The 17,711-nt window shown below is 47.8% G+C and overlaps 1 protein-coding gene across 1 annotated transcript; it reads left to right on the plus strand.

Annotated features, from left to right (window-relative positions):
• The first annotated feature begins 1,593 nt into the window (after positions 1 to 1,593).
• On the plus strand, positions 1,594 to 9,532 carry LOC135415194 (ly6/PLAUR domain-containing protein 2-like). The gene is made up of 3 exons (XM_064656888.1): positions 1,594 to 1,843; positions 7,266 to 7,385; positions 8,376 to 9,532. The coding sequence occupies exons 1-3, from the start codon at positions 1,792 to 1,794 to the stop codon at positions 8,585 to 8,587; spliced, it is 384 nt and encodes a 127-aa protein (XP_064512958.1). The 5' UTR covers positions 1,594 to 1,791; the 3' UTR covers positions 8,588 to 9,532.
• Positions 9,533 to 17,711: the final 8,179 nt, after the last annotated feature.

The raw sequence follows: 17,711 nt of genomic DNA on the forward strand, positions 1-17,711 counted from the left end.
CCTCCAAAAAACAGGGAAAGACCCCAAAATACTTCACACTTTGTTGTTTTCTGTGGTGGCCTGATGAAATTTTCTTTACCTCAGGTAAACCAGAGCGTGTTAATAAACAGAGCTCTAAACAAAGACACAATGATAGGACAAAGGGGGATGAGAGGGGTCGAGTTAGATGGAATTTTGGGAAGAAATTGTTCCCTGTGAGGGTGGAGAGGCCCTGGCACAGGTTGCCCAGAGAAGCTGTGGCTGCCCCATCTCTGGAAGTGTCCAAGGTCAGGTTGGAGCAATCTGGGATAGTGGAAGATGTCCCTGCCCATGGTAGAGGGTGGGAACTGGATGATCTTTAAGGTCCTTTCCAACCCAAACCATTCTATAATTCACTGGAGCTTCAGATTTGGAGAGAAAATGATTGGGTTGTTTGTTCAATATTCCCAGAAAATCTTGGAATGTTTTAAGACAAAACAAGACAAAACGGCCTCAAGTTGCACCAGGGGAGGTTTAGATTGGATATTAGGGAAAAGGGCTTCATGGAAAGGATTGTCAAGTACTAGACTGGGCTGCCCAGGGAAGTGGTGGAGTCACATCCCTGAAAGAGTTCAAAAAACCTGTGGATGTGGCCCCTGAGGACACGGATTAGTGGTGCTGGGTTTGTGGTTGGACTTGGGGATCCTAAAGGTCTCTTCCAGCCTTAATGATTCTACATTGTAAGAGTTCAAGTGAATAACCCCAAATAAAGTCCCTCTGACGGTGTGATACAACAAAAGTGGTGGGAATATCTCCTGAAGTGTCTTTATTTCACCTTTTCCTCCTTTGTCATTAAAAGTGTGTGTTGGGAGGGCACCTGGAACAGCCAGGAAAGGCTCTTCTTGACCAGTTGTGGCAATCCCACATTCCAACTGGTTCATCACACCTTCCAGGAGGATTTACAAACATGCCACTGGCCTGAGGCACAGGACAAACCTGCAGGCGCCTGAGGCAGCAGGAATGGGGATGGGAAAGATGTTTGGGAAGCAAAGGAGTCAGGAGTTGCAAGCACACATGGAGAGGGTTGGCCCAGAGCAGAGGAGCTTCTCCCTGCACCATCCTCCTTGAACCCTTGGGATAATGAACCAGAGACATTCCCTTGGCCCAAATTTATGGCCTGGTCCTGTTGTCTTCCCAGTGCTCCATGTTTTTTCCTGTGAGTAAAGGGATTTCAAGCCAGTTTTCCACTTTAAGGCCAGGTTGGACGGGGCTTGGAGGAACCTGATCCAGTGGAAGATGTCCCTGTCTGTGGGAGGGGGTTGGAATGGTCTTTAAGGTCCCTTCCAACCCAAACTATGATTCTCCTGGGAATAAACTCTGTCCCCAACTGAAGGTCCAAACACAGAGGAGCAAAGTCCTTGAGGTTCCAAGCCTTGAAGTTCACAGCCACTAATGCTTTTTCCCCCCAGGATTTCTGGAAACCACCCAGACCTCCCTAAAAAGGAAGGAGAAATATCACCAGGCTTCAATACAAGACAGGGTCACCGGGATTATTTAACGCCCCAGGGCTTCCCCGTCATGAGACACCCACCTTAAACAATCCCAGCCATTGTCCAAAGCCCGAACCCTAATTTTCTTCTCCAAGGAACATGAAAAGAGGTGACGGTGGAGGCAGGAGGTGGGGCTTGATTTGCAGCTCCTTCAATTCATTTATAGCTCAATGGGACTCGTTTTTCCAGTAGATTTGGAGCTGGGGACACGATCAGTGCATGGCAAACCCCCAGGAAGTTTGACATCAGAGCCAGTTGAAGAGCAGTGACGACCCAGGCAACGATGAAGGTGTTTCTGTCTCTTCTGTTGGTTGCCTTCATTTGCACAGAATTTGGTAAGTTCCTACTCTGATTTACCCAAATCCCACCAGGATATTCAGCAGGATGGGGTAGGATGTGTCCAGTTCCCCCTGAAATTCAGGACTCCTGCTTGGAGCAGTTTTCAGCCCAAAAGAAAAAAAATCTACCTTTGGAATATTTCCAGCCTGTCAGATGTTCAGGATCACGATGGTGTCACTGGGATTGTTGGTTCAGGCTCTTTAGGAAGTGTTACAAGGCAGGGTGTGATTATGCCATGTCATCTCTTTAATGCAAATTCCAGCTCTCACTTTTTTACAGGTCCTTGCTCAATATCACTCCTTTTTATTTATTTTTTTTAACGTTATTTTTAACTTTGAGGATCTTTTTTTTCTTAATACTTAACCCTGAAAGTTGCCAGCCAGTTTAATGCCATGTGGGTGGAATTCCTCTAAAAATATGTTCCCTGTGGGATTTATCAAGTTTTAGCCACTAGAAGTGGGAAAGAGGGGCTGGGACAAAGCTGGTGGCCCATGTGCTGCAGGGTTGATGTTTGTTATAGGCTGGTTTGGGTTGGAAGGGACCTTAAAGATCATGGAATTCCAACCTCTGCCATGGGCAGGGACACCTTCCACTATCCCAGGTTGCTCCAACCTGGCTTTGGACACTCCCAGGGATGGGGCAGCCAAGCTTCTCTGGGCAACCCGTGCCAGGGCCTCCCCACTCTCACAGGGAACAATTTCTTCCCAAAATTCCATCTAATTCGACCCCTCTCATCCTCTCTTGTCCTATTATTATGTCTTCATTTAGAGCTCTGTTTATTAACACACTGAAGTAAAGAAAATTCCATCAAGCCACCACAGAAAACAACAAAGTGTGAAGTATTTTGGGGTCTTTCCCCATTTTTTGGAGGATTTGGGAGTTTGTCACCATAAGGAGTGACCCCACCATCCTAGATGTTCCAGAGAAGCTGTGGCTGCCCCATCCCTGGAAGGGTTCAAGGCCAGATTGGAGCAAGCTGGGATAGTGGGAGATGTCCCTGCCCATGATGGGAGTTGGAACTGGAAGATCTTTAAGATCCCTTCCAACCCAAACCATCCTGTGATTCTATTCTGTGATTCCATGATCCTCCCTCATCCTTTCTATCCCTTTTATTCTACCTGCCTACTCACTGGAGGGGATAGACTTGGAGCAGGAGGTGTGTGGACAACAGCAGCCTGATATTTGGGATGATCTATCTGGGATGTAGAGGTGGGGAACAAGCCCCATGAATCCAGGGATGCCATGGAAACCTTTCCTCTCTGTTTCCATCAGTGGGATTCAGTTGTTTCTCCTCCATCACCAGCTCCACGAAACCAAGTATGGAATGACATTCAGGACACTGGTGTTTTAATCCCCTAGAAGGGAGGGAATCCCCTCATCCTGGGAAGATCTACATGAGCAGTGATGCCATAACCTCTAAGGGTGGAATGTGGCTGCCCAGAGGGAAGGACACCCTGGAATAGATTCCCTATCCCTTGTTTCCGCTACCACAACGACTTCTTGCTCCTTCTGCTGATCCCAAAATCTCCTTTGGTGTTCTCCTGGATGACCAAGGAAAGTCCTGTGCAAGAGCTGGGACTATTACTTGGGATATTCCCAAACCCAGGTGGTTTAGAGTATGATTTTATCCATGTCTGGATGGGACGTGGAGCTCTGTCAGGATTTTCTTTCAATTTCTATTTATTAATTTATTTTTAATTTTCTACTTCGTTTTCCTTCCTAAATCCTGGGACCTGCAAGGGGCAGATTCAGCAGGGGAGGAACAGGTGCTTTGTTTGGTTTTCTTTTCAGAGAGCAACACAAATGCTGTGGTTTGGATTTGCAAAATCTCCTGAAACCTGAGACCGGTGACGATTCTTCCCCCTCAAAGATGTGTTTGACAACTGTCAGACGCAGAATTAAAGCAAACAAAACATTATAAAGTTTGCTTTGAATAAAAGCAAGAAAATTCCCAGGTCTGTTTAGAAAAGGACTTTTTTTTTTTCTAGCTTATTAGTTGATCTCTATTTTCACAAGGTGACTTTCTGACATCCTGTTGTGGGTGTGCCGGGATGAGCTGAATCCTTGCTCTTTTTCCAGTGGGATTTACAGGAATTTCAGCAGGAATGTCACACAGATAAGGTGACAACTGCCTTCCAGACCAAAGAGGGGCTGCTGGGCTGTACCAAGTACGTTGCTGTGATTTTAAGACAAATTCAGGTTTCTCTGAGGGGGTGGAAAAGAGGATCTGGAGTAAAGGACCCACATCAAGTGTTTGGTTCCTCAGGAAAACCTGCAGAATGCCCTGAAAATCTTATCCTGAAATATCTTTCTTGTTGATGGGAAACACCAGACACTATTTTGGCTTGATACCTTAAGCTTGGAGTGCTCTGTGTCACAACAATTTGGGCTCTTCAGTGTTTTTATCTAAAATTTCTCCCTCTCAGAAGATTTTGGACAAGGAAAGACTTGGGCTGTGGTTATTTTGTGTGTCTAGGAGCTGAGAGGAACCTGCAGCTGGAAAGGACCTTTGCAGCTCAACAGGGAGCTGATGAGGAACATCCATAAACCAGTGAGGAATAAGGCAGGGTCAGATTTGGAGTCCTGAGTACCAAATTTTGTTTCTATGGCCTCCGTGTGAAGCAGAGGATGTCCCCATAGAATCCATCAAGGTGGTTGTTTTCATGTTTAATTCTTCCCTGTGAGGGTGGTGAGGCCCTGGCACAAGCTGTCCAGAGAATTTGTGGCTGGCTCATCCCTGGAAGTGTCCAAGGACAGGTTGAAGCAACGTGAAGAATGAAGACCATTTCATTCCAATCCCCTGCCACGGACAGGGACACCTTCCACTAGCCCAGGTTTCTCCAAGCCCTGTCAAACCTGGCCTTAAAGTGAAAAGCTGAGTTGAAATCTCTTACTCGCTGGAAAAAAAAAATGGAGCACTGGGAAGACAACAGGACCAGGCCATAAATTTGGGCCAAGGGAATGTCTCAGGTTCAGTATCCCAAGGGTTTAAGGAGGACGGTGCAGGGAGAAGCTCCTCTGCTCTGGGCCAACCCTCTCCATGTGTGCTTGCAACTCCTGACTCCTTTGCTTCCCAAACACCTTTCCCATCCCCATTCCTGCTGCCTCAGGTGCCTGCAGGTTTTTCCTGTGCCTCAGGCCAGTGGCATGTTTGTAAATCCTCCTGGAAGGTGTGATGAACAATTTGGAATGTGGGATTGCCACAACTGGTCAAGAAGAGCCTTTTCTGGCTATTCCAGGAGCCCTCCCAATAGGCACTTTTAGTGAGAAAGGAGGGACATGCCATGAGCAGGGACACCTTCCGCCAGACTAAGTTGCTTCAAGGCCCATCCAACCTGGAATACCTTCAGGGATGTGGAGTCCACAACCTCTTTGGACAACCTGTTCCAAGATTCTCATGGACAAGCTGTTGAGGTATGGGCTGGGTGAGCAGACAGGGCTTGAAAACTAAATGTCGAGGCCTGGAGATCAGTGACACAAAGTCTACTTAAAGAACAGTAACTGGAGATCAGAGATCAAAACTGGCTCCAGCCCCATCCAACATCCTCATCAATGATCTGGATGAAGGGGCAGAGCACCCTCAGCAAGTCTGTGGGTGACACAAACCTGGGAGGAGTGGCTGATACCTGGGGGGGTCGTGATCCCACCCCGAGGGACCTTGGCAGGTTGGAGAAATGGGTGAAGGGAACCTCATGACATCCTGGGTAGCATTAAAAGAAGTATCAGTCAAGGTGGATGATCCTTCCCTTCTGCTCAACACCTGGAGCCCTGTGCCCTGTTCTGGGCTCCCCCCAGGAAAAATCACATGGACACACTGGAGGGAGTCCAAGGAAGGGCCACGAGGAAAACCAGGGATGGCTCAGCCTGGAGAAGAGAAGCCTCAAAGAGAGAATCTCAGAAATGTCTATAAATCCCTGAAGGGAGGGGACAAAGAGATTCTTCCCAGTGGTTCCCAGTGCCAGGACTGCAGGCAACGGCCACAAACTGGGACACAGGAGGTTCCCTCGGAACACCAGGAAACACTTTTGGACCAGGAGGGGGACTGAGCGCTGGCACAGGTTGCCTGGGAAGGTTGGGGAATCTCCATCCTTGGAGAAATTAGAACACAGTCTGGACACATTCCCGGACAAGAGGTTTTAGGTGGTCCTGCTTGAGCAGGGGGACTGGAGCAGATGAGCTGCAGAGGACTCTTCCAAGCTCCCTCGTGATTCTGGGAGTTTGGGAGTCTCTGGTGCCTTCCTGATGTTCCACCAGTGCAAAGCCAAGGAGAGAAGGAGCTGCAGGGACCGGAGCTGAGGTCGATCAGCCAAAGGTCTTTCCTGGTTCACGGGGTCTTCTGGGTGGGAAGCTTTGTCTTGCTTGACTCGTCACAAGGGCTCCGACCCCACCTCTGAAGCATAAATTATAAATCACACCCAATTAATTAATTAATTAATTAGCCCCTCTAGTCCTGTTATCCCTCTTCCCGTCACCACAAGGCCCAAGGTTCCTGTGGAGCCTCCAGACATCCCGGGGGGCCTGTATTGATCTGAAGGATCCCAGATTGATCCAGGGGATCCCAATTGATCCAGGGGATGCCGTGTTGATCCAGGGGGTCCTGACTGACCTGAGGGGTTGCAGATTGATCCGGGGGGTCTGGATTCATCCAGGGGATCCCGGATTGATCCAGGGGGTCCTGTATTGATCTGAAGGATCCTGCATTGATCCAGGCAGTCCCAGATTGATCTGGGGGTCCTGATTGACCTGAGGGGTTGCAGATTGATCCGGAGGGTCTGGATTCATCCAGGGGATCCCGTATTGGTCCAGGGGGTCCTGTATTGATCTGGAGGATCCTGCATTGATCCTGGAGGTCCCAGATTGATCTGGGGGTCCTGGATTAATCCAGGGGATCCCAATTGATCCAGGGAATCCCATATTGATCTGGGGGGTCTGGATTGATCCAAGGGATCCCAGAATGATCCGGGGGGTCCTGTATTGATCCAGGGGTCCCAGATTGATCTGGGGGTCCTTAGAGGTCTGGGGGGGCCCAGATTGATCCAAGGGGCCTGGATTGATCCAGTGGATCTCAGACTGATCCAGGGGGGCCCATATTGATCCAGGTGTCCCAGATCGATCTGGATGTCTTGGGTTGATCCAGGGGATTCTGCATTGATCCAGGGGTCCTGGATTGATCGGGGGGGGGGGGGGGGTTCCTGATTGATCTGAGTAGTCTCAGATTGATCCAAAAGATCCCAATTGATCCGGGGAGCTTCAACCACCAGCCTGCTGTATTTCCCATTCCCACTGGCACAGATGCATTTTACCCTTCCATTTCCATTCTCAGCGTGAGGATTTGGGAACATCCCTCCCCAGGGAGGGGCACGGAGTGACTCTGGTGTTCCACACTGGAGTCCAAGCTCATGTTTTCCCTCCTCCCAGCTCTCACCTTGCAGTGCTACACGTGCAAGAGCGAGACCCCCGTGGAGAAGTGTGTGACCATCGAGAACTGCTCGGAGACCGAGCACATGTGCAAGACCACCATGTATTCCCTGGAGGAGGGTAAGGACAACAACCCCTTTATCCCTACTTTTGACATGAATCCTGAAGGAGGGTAAGGACAACAGCTTCTTCATCCACACTTTTAACAAGAATCAGTGTTTCTACGGTGAAGCTGCTGGTGTGGAGAGCAGGTCCTTTTTTTCACTTAAATGTGGGAAAGAGCTCCTGTGGGGCAGAGTCTCCTGCTGCTGCTGCTGAAAGCAGTGTTAGTGTGAGTATATATTTAAGGTTCTCAAGCTCCCAGTAATGGTGAGCATGGTTAGAAATGAGAGTTTAATTTTTTCCATGGTTGTGCAGTGATAGGACAACAGGGAATGGCTTAAAGAGGGTAAGTTTAGGTTGGATATTTGGGAGAAATCCTTCCCTGTGAGGGTGGGGAGGCCCTGGCACAGGTTACCCAGAGAAACTGTGGATGCCCCATCCCTGGAAGTGTCCAAGGATGGGTTGGACAGGGCTTGGAGCAGCCTGGGATAGTGGAAGGTGTCCCTACCCATGGCAGGCGGGTGGAACTGGAGGATCTTTAAGTTCCCTCCCAACCCAAACCATTCTATAGTTTTATGACACCAACTTCTGGTCACCTGAAGGTGAAAGAGGAATGCCCTGAAGTTCTTTGTAGCTCTCAAAGGGGCTTTGCCAGTCTGACTGGTGACCCTGAAGGTTCTGGAGATGAAGGTTCTCCCTTTGGAAGGTCCTGCTGATGAGTCCCTAGTGACACTTGGAGAGGCAGGAGATGGTGAGGAGAGTCCAAAGAAAGGCAGAAAAAGTGGCTAATCCACCTTTTTCAGGGTAATGCTCATCCAGACAGGACAAAGAACTCATGGTCACTCAAGGGGAGCTGCTTCCCATATTCCTGGTAGGAATCACATTGTGTTTGAACCAGAACTCAGACTTTGGTAGTGAAGGTAGGAAGAAGCATTTCACTAGGGACAAGGAGAGCTCTCCTTCATTTCCCCCAGCCCTAAACATCCCTTCTGTCTCTCTTTGTGTCAGTTTATCCCTTCACTGGAGTCTCCACTGTCACCAAGATGTGCTCATCCGTGTGTGTCCCGTCGGACGTGGACGGGATCGGGATGACCCGCCCCGTGTCCTGCTGCTACTCCGACCTGTGCAACGCGGATGGTGCCACAAGCCTGAGGATCAACCTGGTGCCAGTGGGGCTGCTGGCAAGTTCCTTGTGTGTCTTCTTCTGGACTAGACCCTGAGGAGCTGATGGGAAGTTCTTTCACTCTGGAGAACCCAATGAAGGCGAGGAGAAACCCCCACCAGCCCAGCTTTCCCTTCGGATGCTTCATGAACAACCTCCAATTCCAACCTTCAAAAATCCATTCTTTTTTATTATTATTATTATTATTCACCCCTTTCCCACGATTAACAGAGGAGGAAAAACTCAGGAAGTCCCAACACAGTTTTTTAATTTTAATTTTTCAACCGCTCCCACAAAACCGGCTGTGGAGTTTCGTTGCTCTGCTGGGCTGGTTGGTTTGGAACTGAAAAATTCCGCTGTGTGAAGTATATTTAAGGCAAAAAAAAATATTATAAGAGCCTTTCATGGCTCCTTAGAGCAGGTCTTCTCCACCCCAAAGCTTTGGGCTGAGTCTTTGTTCTCTCTAGGTCTTCTTTGTACCCAAGAAATTAAGGAGACCCTTCTCTGTGTCCAAAATATGAGGCAGGAGATTCAGCTTCCCAGGCCAATGATCTGATCCAGGGAGGCCGAAATCTCTCATTTTCTGTACCCCTTCAAGCAGAATAAAAAGAATGTTGTGTTGAAAGTGTATTGATCCCATTTAATTGTGTTATTTTCTGCCCAAACCCCAGTTCCAGCTTTCAGGATTGTTTATACAGGGAGATGAGTGAGGTTTTGTGGTCGGTCTTGTAGGAGATTTCCAAGACATTTCCAATTATCCCTCATTGGCAGTGGCCTTCCATGAACATTTCTTCCACCAACATTTCTTCCACCAATTCCACTGGAACAAAACTGTCTTGACTTGGAATTTTGGGTGATTTGTGTGATGATTTTGGCCTGAATTTGGAATTAAGTGTAATTTTCCCCCTTTATTTTAATCCTCCAGAGCATCACCTGAGTTCCTTGTGTGTTGGCCAAAGCTCCCACATTTTGCTCCATCCTGACCTGGTTCTGTGTTTTCCTATAATCCCCTTTTTCAAGTTTCAGCAAAAAATATTTGCCTTCAGTTATCATTCTGCTCGTGATATTTATAACAATCAATAAAGTTGTGATTTAAATGGGATGTGATTTAAATGGGATGTGATTTAATGGGACGTGATTTAAATGGGATGTGATTTAATGGGATGTGATTTAACCGGGATGTGATTTAATGGGATGTGATTTAACCGGGATGTGATTTAGAAGCTATATGGTGTGAAATACAGAAGGCTTCCAAGAGAGGTGGTTCAATTCTCTTCTTTGGAAGTTTTCATGGCTCAGGTGGATGAAGTCCTGAGGAAACTTGGGAGCTTTGATCAGGAATTTGGATTGGAAGCCTCCTGAGGTCACATTTCCAACCTGGGCTCCCTACAGTCCCACCCTGAGGTCACCAAAACACAAACACCAAATATTTCCAGGCATTCTCCAAAGTCTGGGAGATCTTCCTGCCATGACTTTCACCTCTCCTGCTTTGCTTCCCGTTGCCAAACTGAGACCAAATTTGGAACGAGCTGCAATTCCAGATCCAAGCAGAGCTCCCAGGTTGCTCAAATATAATTCCTTTGCTGGAAGAACATCGTGTACTTGGTCATGGTGCTGCCCTGGCATGGAGAGAGCTGGATCAACCACATTCCTGGCTCTGGAAGGGCTTTTGGAATGAGTTGAAGGCTTAATTAGCTGGCAGTGGGAGTTTTGCAGTGTCCTCTACCCACGAGCCATGGCCAGAGCTCCATTCCCAGAGGCAGTTTTGGATTTCTCCTGCGAAAAGACAAATCCATGGAGGTTCTCCCTTTTAACCTGCCTGTTCTGGCAGAGCAGCCTCAGGTTTTGCTGGACCCCCAAGAGCAAAACACCACCACAGAGTCCCATTGCACATTGATTTTATTCCCACTCCCAGCCTTCACTGCACCTTTTGGGTTTAACTCCAATATTTCATTGAGGGCAGTTTGGTTCTCTTTCAAACCCTTCATCTCACAGTTTTCTTCAGATTCCTCATTCTCATCGATGAGAACACTCCTTGTCTACCCTTCCTACATCATTTATATTAAATATGTTAAATGTCCACCCTCTATCTACCTTTCCTACATCATTCATGTTATATGGACCTGTCCATATAACCTGTCCACCCTGGTAGCTCTTTTCCAAGCCTCAAATCCCTTCTCTAAATCCAGGTATCCCTCATGAACCCATGAGAACACGAACCCATTTGTACTCCAACAGAGGACCATCAGAAACCCTGATGGAACCTCATGGAGAAGGAAAAGTGTCCCAGATCCTCACCAGTCCCAGGACATGCTTGGAAGTGCCAAGATGTGAATTGGACACAATAAATTCCTTCTGAAATCTGGAGAAAAATCGAGTCTCCCTGAAAGCAAAGCTGGAGCCAAGATACATGGATAAGAATTTCCTCATCTGTGTGTGAAGGCACTTGCGACAAATTCTATTTTAACTTCTTACTCCAAAAATAAAATTCTAAAGAAAGCCCCATTTATTTTTCACTGTTGAAAATGAAGCAATGGATGGAATGAATCACAGAATGGTTTGAGGTGGAAGGGACCTGAAAGATCCTCTCATTTCACCTCCTGCCGTGGGCAGGGACACCTTCCACTGTCCCAGGTTGCTCCAAGCCCTGTCCAACCTGGCCTTGGACACTTCCAGGAATCCAGAGGCAGCCACAGCTTCTCTGGGAAACCTGTGCCAGGGCCTCACCACTTTCACACCTTTCTTTCTTTCTCTTCTTTTCTTTTTCTTTCTTTCTTTCTTTCTTTCTTTCTTTCTTTCTTTCTTTCTTTCTTTCTTTCTTTCTTTCTTTCTTTCTTTCTTTCTTTCTTTCTTTCTTTCTTTCTTTCTTTCTTTCTTTCTTTCTTTCTTTCCTTCTTTCTTTCCTTCTTTCTTTCCTTCTTTCTTTCCTTCTTTCTTTCCTTCTTTCTTTCCTTCTTTCTTTCCTTCTTTCTTTCCTTCTTTCTTTCCTTCTTTCTTTCTTCTTTCTTTCTTTCTTTCTTTCTTTCTTTCTTTCTTTCTTTCTTTCTTTCTTTCTTTCTTTCTTTCTTTCTTTCTTTCTTTCTTTCTTTCTTTCTTTCTTTCTTCTTTCTTTCTTTCTTTCTTTCTTTCTTTCTTCTCTCTTTCTCTCTTTCTTTCTTTCCCTCTTTCTTTCTTTCCTTCTTTCTTTCTCTCTTTCTCTCTTTCTTTCTCTCTTTCTCTCTTGACTCTGAATTGGTCAGACAATTGGACTGTATGTCCCTTCCAACTGAAACTCAACTCTTCTCTTCTCTTTTTTTCCTTGGTTTATTTTTTTCTTTTTTTTTTTTTTCTTTTTTTTTTCTGTTCCCCAAAATGCAAAATCCTGCTTTGGGGGTGAAACCAAGGAGTGAGTGTCTTGGCTTGGGGGTTCCTGGATACCTGGGTGATACAGCCCACATTTATATGACCAAAATTTCCAGCTACTCACTCACTTCATAGGGATAAAAAAAATATCCCACATTTGCCATTTGCTGTCCAGAAGTGTTTGTGTGTCAGCACTTCTGCACATGAGCCAACATTAATTTCAGACTCACCAAGCTCAGTAAGAAATACGACCCTCCCAGATTTTCACAGCACTGCCCTTTCTCAGACACGAGTTACTGGGCTCAGCCTGGCCTGGCCTTGCCCTGTGGTGGTTGATCAGCAGGGCATCCCAAAATGTCCCTGTCAGAGAGGACTTAAAACCAAATACATCAGGAGCCAACTATGGTGTTGTGTTGGCATCTCTGAGAACAGCACTAAAAATTCCACTAAAATTCCACTAAAAATCCACTAAAAATTCCACTGCAGCCGTGAACGCTGTGAGTCCAAGTCAAGGGCAGAGACACGAAAATCATGGAATCACAGGATCACAAAGTGGGTAAGGTTGGAAGGGCCCACAGTGTCTCATCTGGTGCCACCTCCCTGCTCCAGCAGGGCCATCCCAGAGCACAAGGCACAGGATGGTGTCCAGATGGGTCTGGAATATCCCCAGTAAGGGAGACTCCAAACCCTCTCTGGGCAACCTGTTCAGGGCTGGGTCACTGCCCAGCAAAGAAGTTCTTCCTCATGTCCAGGTGGAACTTCCTGGGCATCAGTTCCTGCCCGTTCCTCTTGTGCCATTGCTGGGGCCCCCCGAGCAGAACCTGGTCCATCCTCTGCCCCCTCCCTGCACACTCTGACAGCCATGAGGGAGGTCCCCTTTCAGTGTCTCTTCTAGAGGATGAACAGCCTCAGCTCCTTCATCCCAGAGATGTTCCATCCCTTCAGCATCTCTGCAGCCTCTGGACCTGCTCTGGGAGCTCCACGTCCCTGCTGTGCTGAGGAGCCAGAACTGGCCACAACCCTCCAGATGTGCCTCCCCAGGGCTGAGCAGAGGGGCAGAGTCACCTCCCTGACCTGCTGTTGAGGTATGGGCTGGGTGAGCAGACAGGGGAGTGGCTTGAAAACTAAATGTCCAGGCTCAGAGATCAGTGACACAAAGTCTGCTTGAAGACCAGTAACTGGAGATCAGAGATCAAAACTGGCTCCAGCCCCATCCAATATCCTCATCAATGATCTGGATGAAAGGGCAGAGCACTCTCAGCAAGTCTGTGGGTGACACAAACCTGGGAGGACTGGCTGATACATGAGGGGGTCGTGATCCCATCCAGAGGGACCTTGGCAGGTTGGAGAAATGGGTGAAGGGAACCTCATGACATCCTGGGTTGCATTAAAAGAAGTATCAGTCGAGATGGATGATCCTTCCCTTCTGCTCAACACCTGGAGCCCCGTACCCTGTTCTGGGCTCCCCCCAGTACAAATCACATGTCAGTGCTCTTCCTGATGCATCCCAGGATCCCATTGGCCTTCTTGGCCCCCCAGAACACGTGGAGAGCTCCTTGTCCACCAGAACTTCCAGCTCCTTCTCCACGGAGCTGTTTTCCAGCAGGTGGTTCCAGCAGGCTGTTTTCCAGCCTGTGCTGGTGCAAGGGGTGATCCTTCCCCAGGTGTAGGACCAAGGCCAAGCCACTGCTAGGCCTGGGAAGGTGAGCAGAGCACATCTGGCTGATGGAACACCACCAGAAAGGTGAAGACAACCAAAATCAGCTTGCAAGAGACGCTGATACAGCTCTGCCTCAATAACAAGAAGCCACACTTTTTTTTACTGAGTTTGCAGGTCCTCAGGTCTGGGGCTTGTTGGGTTTGCTTTGTCTGAACTTGTCCTGACCTGAAATGAGCTTTGTGTTTGCTTTGTTCATCTGCAACAGGAGCTTCCCTAATTGGCTGGGTGATTATGCCCGAATTTACCTCACTTTTGTTTACCTTTCTCTGGTGCAACTCTAAGTTTGCACAGGGGTTGTCACAAGGAGTTTTGTTGTAGGAGGAGATGTTTGTGACAGAAAGAAACACAGACGTGGTGCAGCAGCAGAAGCCTCAAGAGGTGGAAAAATTTCTTCATGGAAAGAAAGGTGGAGTCACCAACCCTGGAGGGATTTAGATGTGGCACTTGGGGACGTGGGTTTGGCAGTGCTGGGTTAGTGGCTGGACTGGGTAACAGAGGTCCTTTCCAACCTAAAAGATTCTATGGATGTGCAGGATGTGGCACAGGGCAGTGCTGGCATGGGGTGATAGGACACAGGGTATTAAGCAAGTCCCCAGTGGTCAAAGAAACAGAGACCTTGAGGTGGGAAAAATCAGCTTTAGGCACAGCAAAGAGAACAAAGAGCAAAAAAAACATTTACCACATCATAAAATCCCCTATGAGGCAGACCTGAGCCTTCTGACTCAGGGAAAGGGAGCAAGGAATGAAAATGGAAATGTTCTTCAACCAGACAGTGGTCGAGCACAGGAACAGCTCCCCAGGGAAGTGATCACGGCACCAACCCTGTTGGAGCTCAGGAAGAGTTTGGACAATGTTCTCAGGCACGTGGTGGGATTTTCTGGGGTTGTTCTGTGCTGGAGTTGGACTTGGATGATCCTCGTGGGTCCCTTCCAGCTCAGGATATCCTATGAATCCATGAATCATAAACCAAATGATTCCCAGCAGACCCTTTGCTGAGGGAGAAGAATCCATTTCCACCATCATATTCCTCCTAATGGAGGGCTCAGGGTGCAGGTTATTAATAATAGTAATAATCACATCAACAATAATAATAATAATCTTTCCCTTTTTATGTCTAAATAATTTGATCTTCACTACTCATAATTATTTGATTAAACTGTTATGATTTCATACATAGTAACAGATAATAGTAATAATAATTCATGCCAGTAATAATACAGAGTAAGGAGAGAAATAATAAACTTTTAATTTTAAGTAAAAGGTGTGTTTCATTCTTTGCCCATAACAGGATTTTGAGTGTAACAAAACCACGGAGATTCCATGAGGAAAGGAAATCTGGTAACACAGGACCCTTCTTTTCCCAGGAGCTCAGATGGATCCTCTCTGAGGGGAAGGATTTTTTGGAGCCAGTGATGGAACTGAGAACTGGGGCAGAATTGTGGTGTAAAGATCCACACTTCAGCTTCTCATGGCTCCCTTGGGAATCCTTGGAAAGACAGAGAAACACAATAAATTTGATGTTCAGAGGGGTTGTGGTTACTCCATCCTTGGAAGTGTCCAAGGCCGGGTTGGATGGGATTCAGAGCAACCTGGAATAGTGGAAGGTGTCCCATGGCAGGAATGAGATGGTCTTTACGTCCCTTCCAACTTGACTAATTTTGTGATTCCATAAAATATTCATCATCCATGAATAAGGGGGAGCTGCTGGCTCGGGCCAACCCAGTTCCCACCCCACCTCCATCCTCCTGTAGCCTAAGGAAAGTCTCTAAAACATTCCATCCCCCCAAAACGGGCTTTGGAGGATTCAATCCACATTTCCCAGCTGTTTGTGCGAAGGAATATTATTGTCCATGATGCAGCTTTGGGGAAGGGGAGGACAGAGCTGGGCTCCCACGGGCTCTGCTCATGTGTGGAAGAACAGGAACCAGGGAAGAGCAGCTGGATTGTCCCCCAGGGGGTTGCACCACAGACCCCAGAGCTGCCTTCCAACCTCATGGGTGTTGTAATTCCAGATTTTTGATCCACACCGGGAGGCAACTCCTTTTATTTCAGCTTTCCCCCCAAAACATCTTTCACCAGACACCAGTGGCTGTCACTTCCAGCTGGATATCTTTCCAAATATCAGGACCAAGCTCCGTTCTTCCCCTTCAGAGGAGCACAGAGCAGTTCCTGGGCTGTCCCCAAGCTCTTCCCAGCTTGTTTGCAGAGGGGATGGTGAAGTTGCCATAGGGAGCACAGATCTGTAAAGGAATAATTATTGCCTGGTGGCACAGCCCTGCCCTTGAGGGCCTGACTCATGTTGCCACAGCCTTGAAGTAAAAAGATAATCTTCTTATGTAACTGCCTTCCCTGATCGAATTAAGTCATCGAGATTTGTTTTTAAAAATCAGTTTTGAAAAGCACTTCCTGGATTTTACAGGTATTTCCTGGTCTGTGCACACACACAGCTCTGCTTGCAAAATGTGATGCTTGCTCTGGGGACAAATATCCAGTTTGGTTTTTTTTTTTTTTTTTTCCCAGCAGGGTAATGTAGCACTGGCTGGACAGGCTGGGAGAGCTCAGGGTGTTCAGCCTGGAGAAGAGAAGGCTCCAGGGAAACCTTAGAGCACCTTTCAGTGCTTAAAGGGGCTCCAGGAGAGCTGGAGAGGGACTTGGGACAAGGGATGGAGGGACAGGACAAAGGGAATGGCTTCCCAGTGCCAGAAGGAAGGGTTAGATGGGATATTGGGAAGGAATTCTTCTCTGTGATGGTATAAGGGGCTGGAATGGAATTCCCAGAGAAGCTGTGGCTGCCCCACCCCTGGAAGTGTCCAAGGCCAGGTTGGACGGGGCTTGGAGCAACCTGGGCTAGTGGAAGGTGTCCCTGCCCATGGCAGGGGGTTGCATGGAAAGGAATGGGAAAGCTGATCTTTAATTTGCCTTCCAACCCAAAGCATTCCCTAATTCCATGGTTGCTGAAGGTGGGTCTCTCCAGGCTTGATCAGAGAGGTACATGGAGAACCAGAACACAAATAAGAACAGACAAGAGGAATTATAAATAAGCAGTAAATGAGATTAAGTCCTGCTGTGCAACTCCATGGACAGCAGGGAACTGCAGGGATGCACTTCCAGAGGGGACAGCTCAGGCACTGCTGAACTTCAGGCTGCAGCTCCTGTTTTCAGCAGCAGCAAAGGGCTTGTTCATGTAGGGACATAAAAGAAAAAATCCTCTGGATGCTCCTGAAGGGCTCTGTCATCCCAGCAGGGGGTCAGAAGTGCTTCCTGGAACACTTCTAGGGAAGAATCAGCAACACAATGGACTCAGATCATCCTGTGAGGATTGGAAGCAGACACAGATCGGAGTTTCTCATTCAGAGGCAGCAGTGGAACATTCTGATTCCCGGTTTTTCTTGGCTGGGACGTGTCAGGCAGTCAGGAAGACGGATTTTTACCTGGAGGGCTTTCAAGAGGGCATTTCCCTGCCCAGCTGCTTCTCCCTTTGCCCCTGGGGAACGGGAGAAAACACAACACGTTCAGAGAAATGTTGTACAGTGATGTGTTTATCCAGACTCCTGCCTGGCAGCTGCTGATCCCAGGGGAAAACAACCTCCTGCTCTGAAGGAAAAACTGCTTGGGCAGCTCCAGGACCCGTGGGAAGGACTCTCAGCTGGGAGCTGAAGCAACAAACCACAGCCAGATTGTTCTACAAAAATTCATCTCTGAGCTGGGACAGGAAGAGGACACAAATCAAACATCAGGTGGCAACTCATCCCAGCCCCATCCAGTGTCAGGAAGGGGTGGGATGCAAACCAGCCTCTCTCCACTGACCAAGGAAAGTCCTGCCTGGTTTCCTCAGCTTTTGGACACATCCAATTATTCACCTCTCTCTGAAGTTCTCCTTGCCCTGGAACATGGACTGTTGATGCTCTCCCAGCATTTTAAAGAAGGTGTAGGAAAGACTGAGCCAAACTCTTCCCGGAGGTCACAGAATAAGAGGCAAACCCAAAATGTTGGGAATGCTCAGCAGAAAGGGCAAAAGGGAGCAAAAGACTCATTTATAAACAATGGGGGGGGGCAAAACTGCAGGGAGAGGCTCAAAGAGCCTCCAGGGGTGAGGAGGAGCAGAAAAAACATGTGGGCC

This window comes from Pseudopipra pipra, chromosome 1 (assembly GCF_036250125.1).
Source record: "Pseudopipra pipra isolate bDixPip1 chromosome 1, bDixPip1.hap1, whole genome shotgun sequence".
Taxonomy (NCBI): domain Eukaryota; kingdom Metazoa; phylum Chordata; class Aves; order Passeriformes; family Pipridae; genus Pseudopipra; species Pseudopipra pipra.

Bases quoted from the DNA above. Each gene is read 5' to 3' on its own strand.
- LOC135415194 (XM_064656888.1), top strand. From the start codon at position 1,792: ATGAAGGTGTTTCTGTCTCTTCTGTTGGTTGCCTTCATTTGCACAGAA. The intron at 1,844-7,265 runs GTAAGTTCCTAC...CCCTCCTCCCAG, and splicing joins CTTCATTTGCACAGAATTTG to CTCTCACCTTGCAGTGCTAC. The intron at 7,386-8,375 runs GTAAGGACAACA...TCTTTGTGTCAG, and splicing joins CATGTATTCCCTGGAGGAGG to TTTATCCCTTCACTGGAGTC.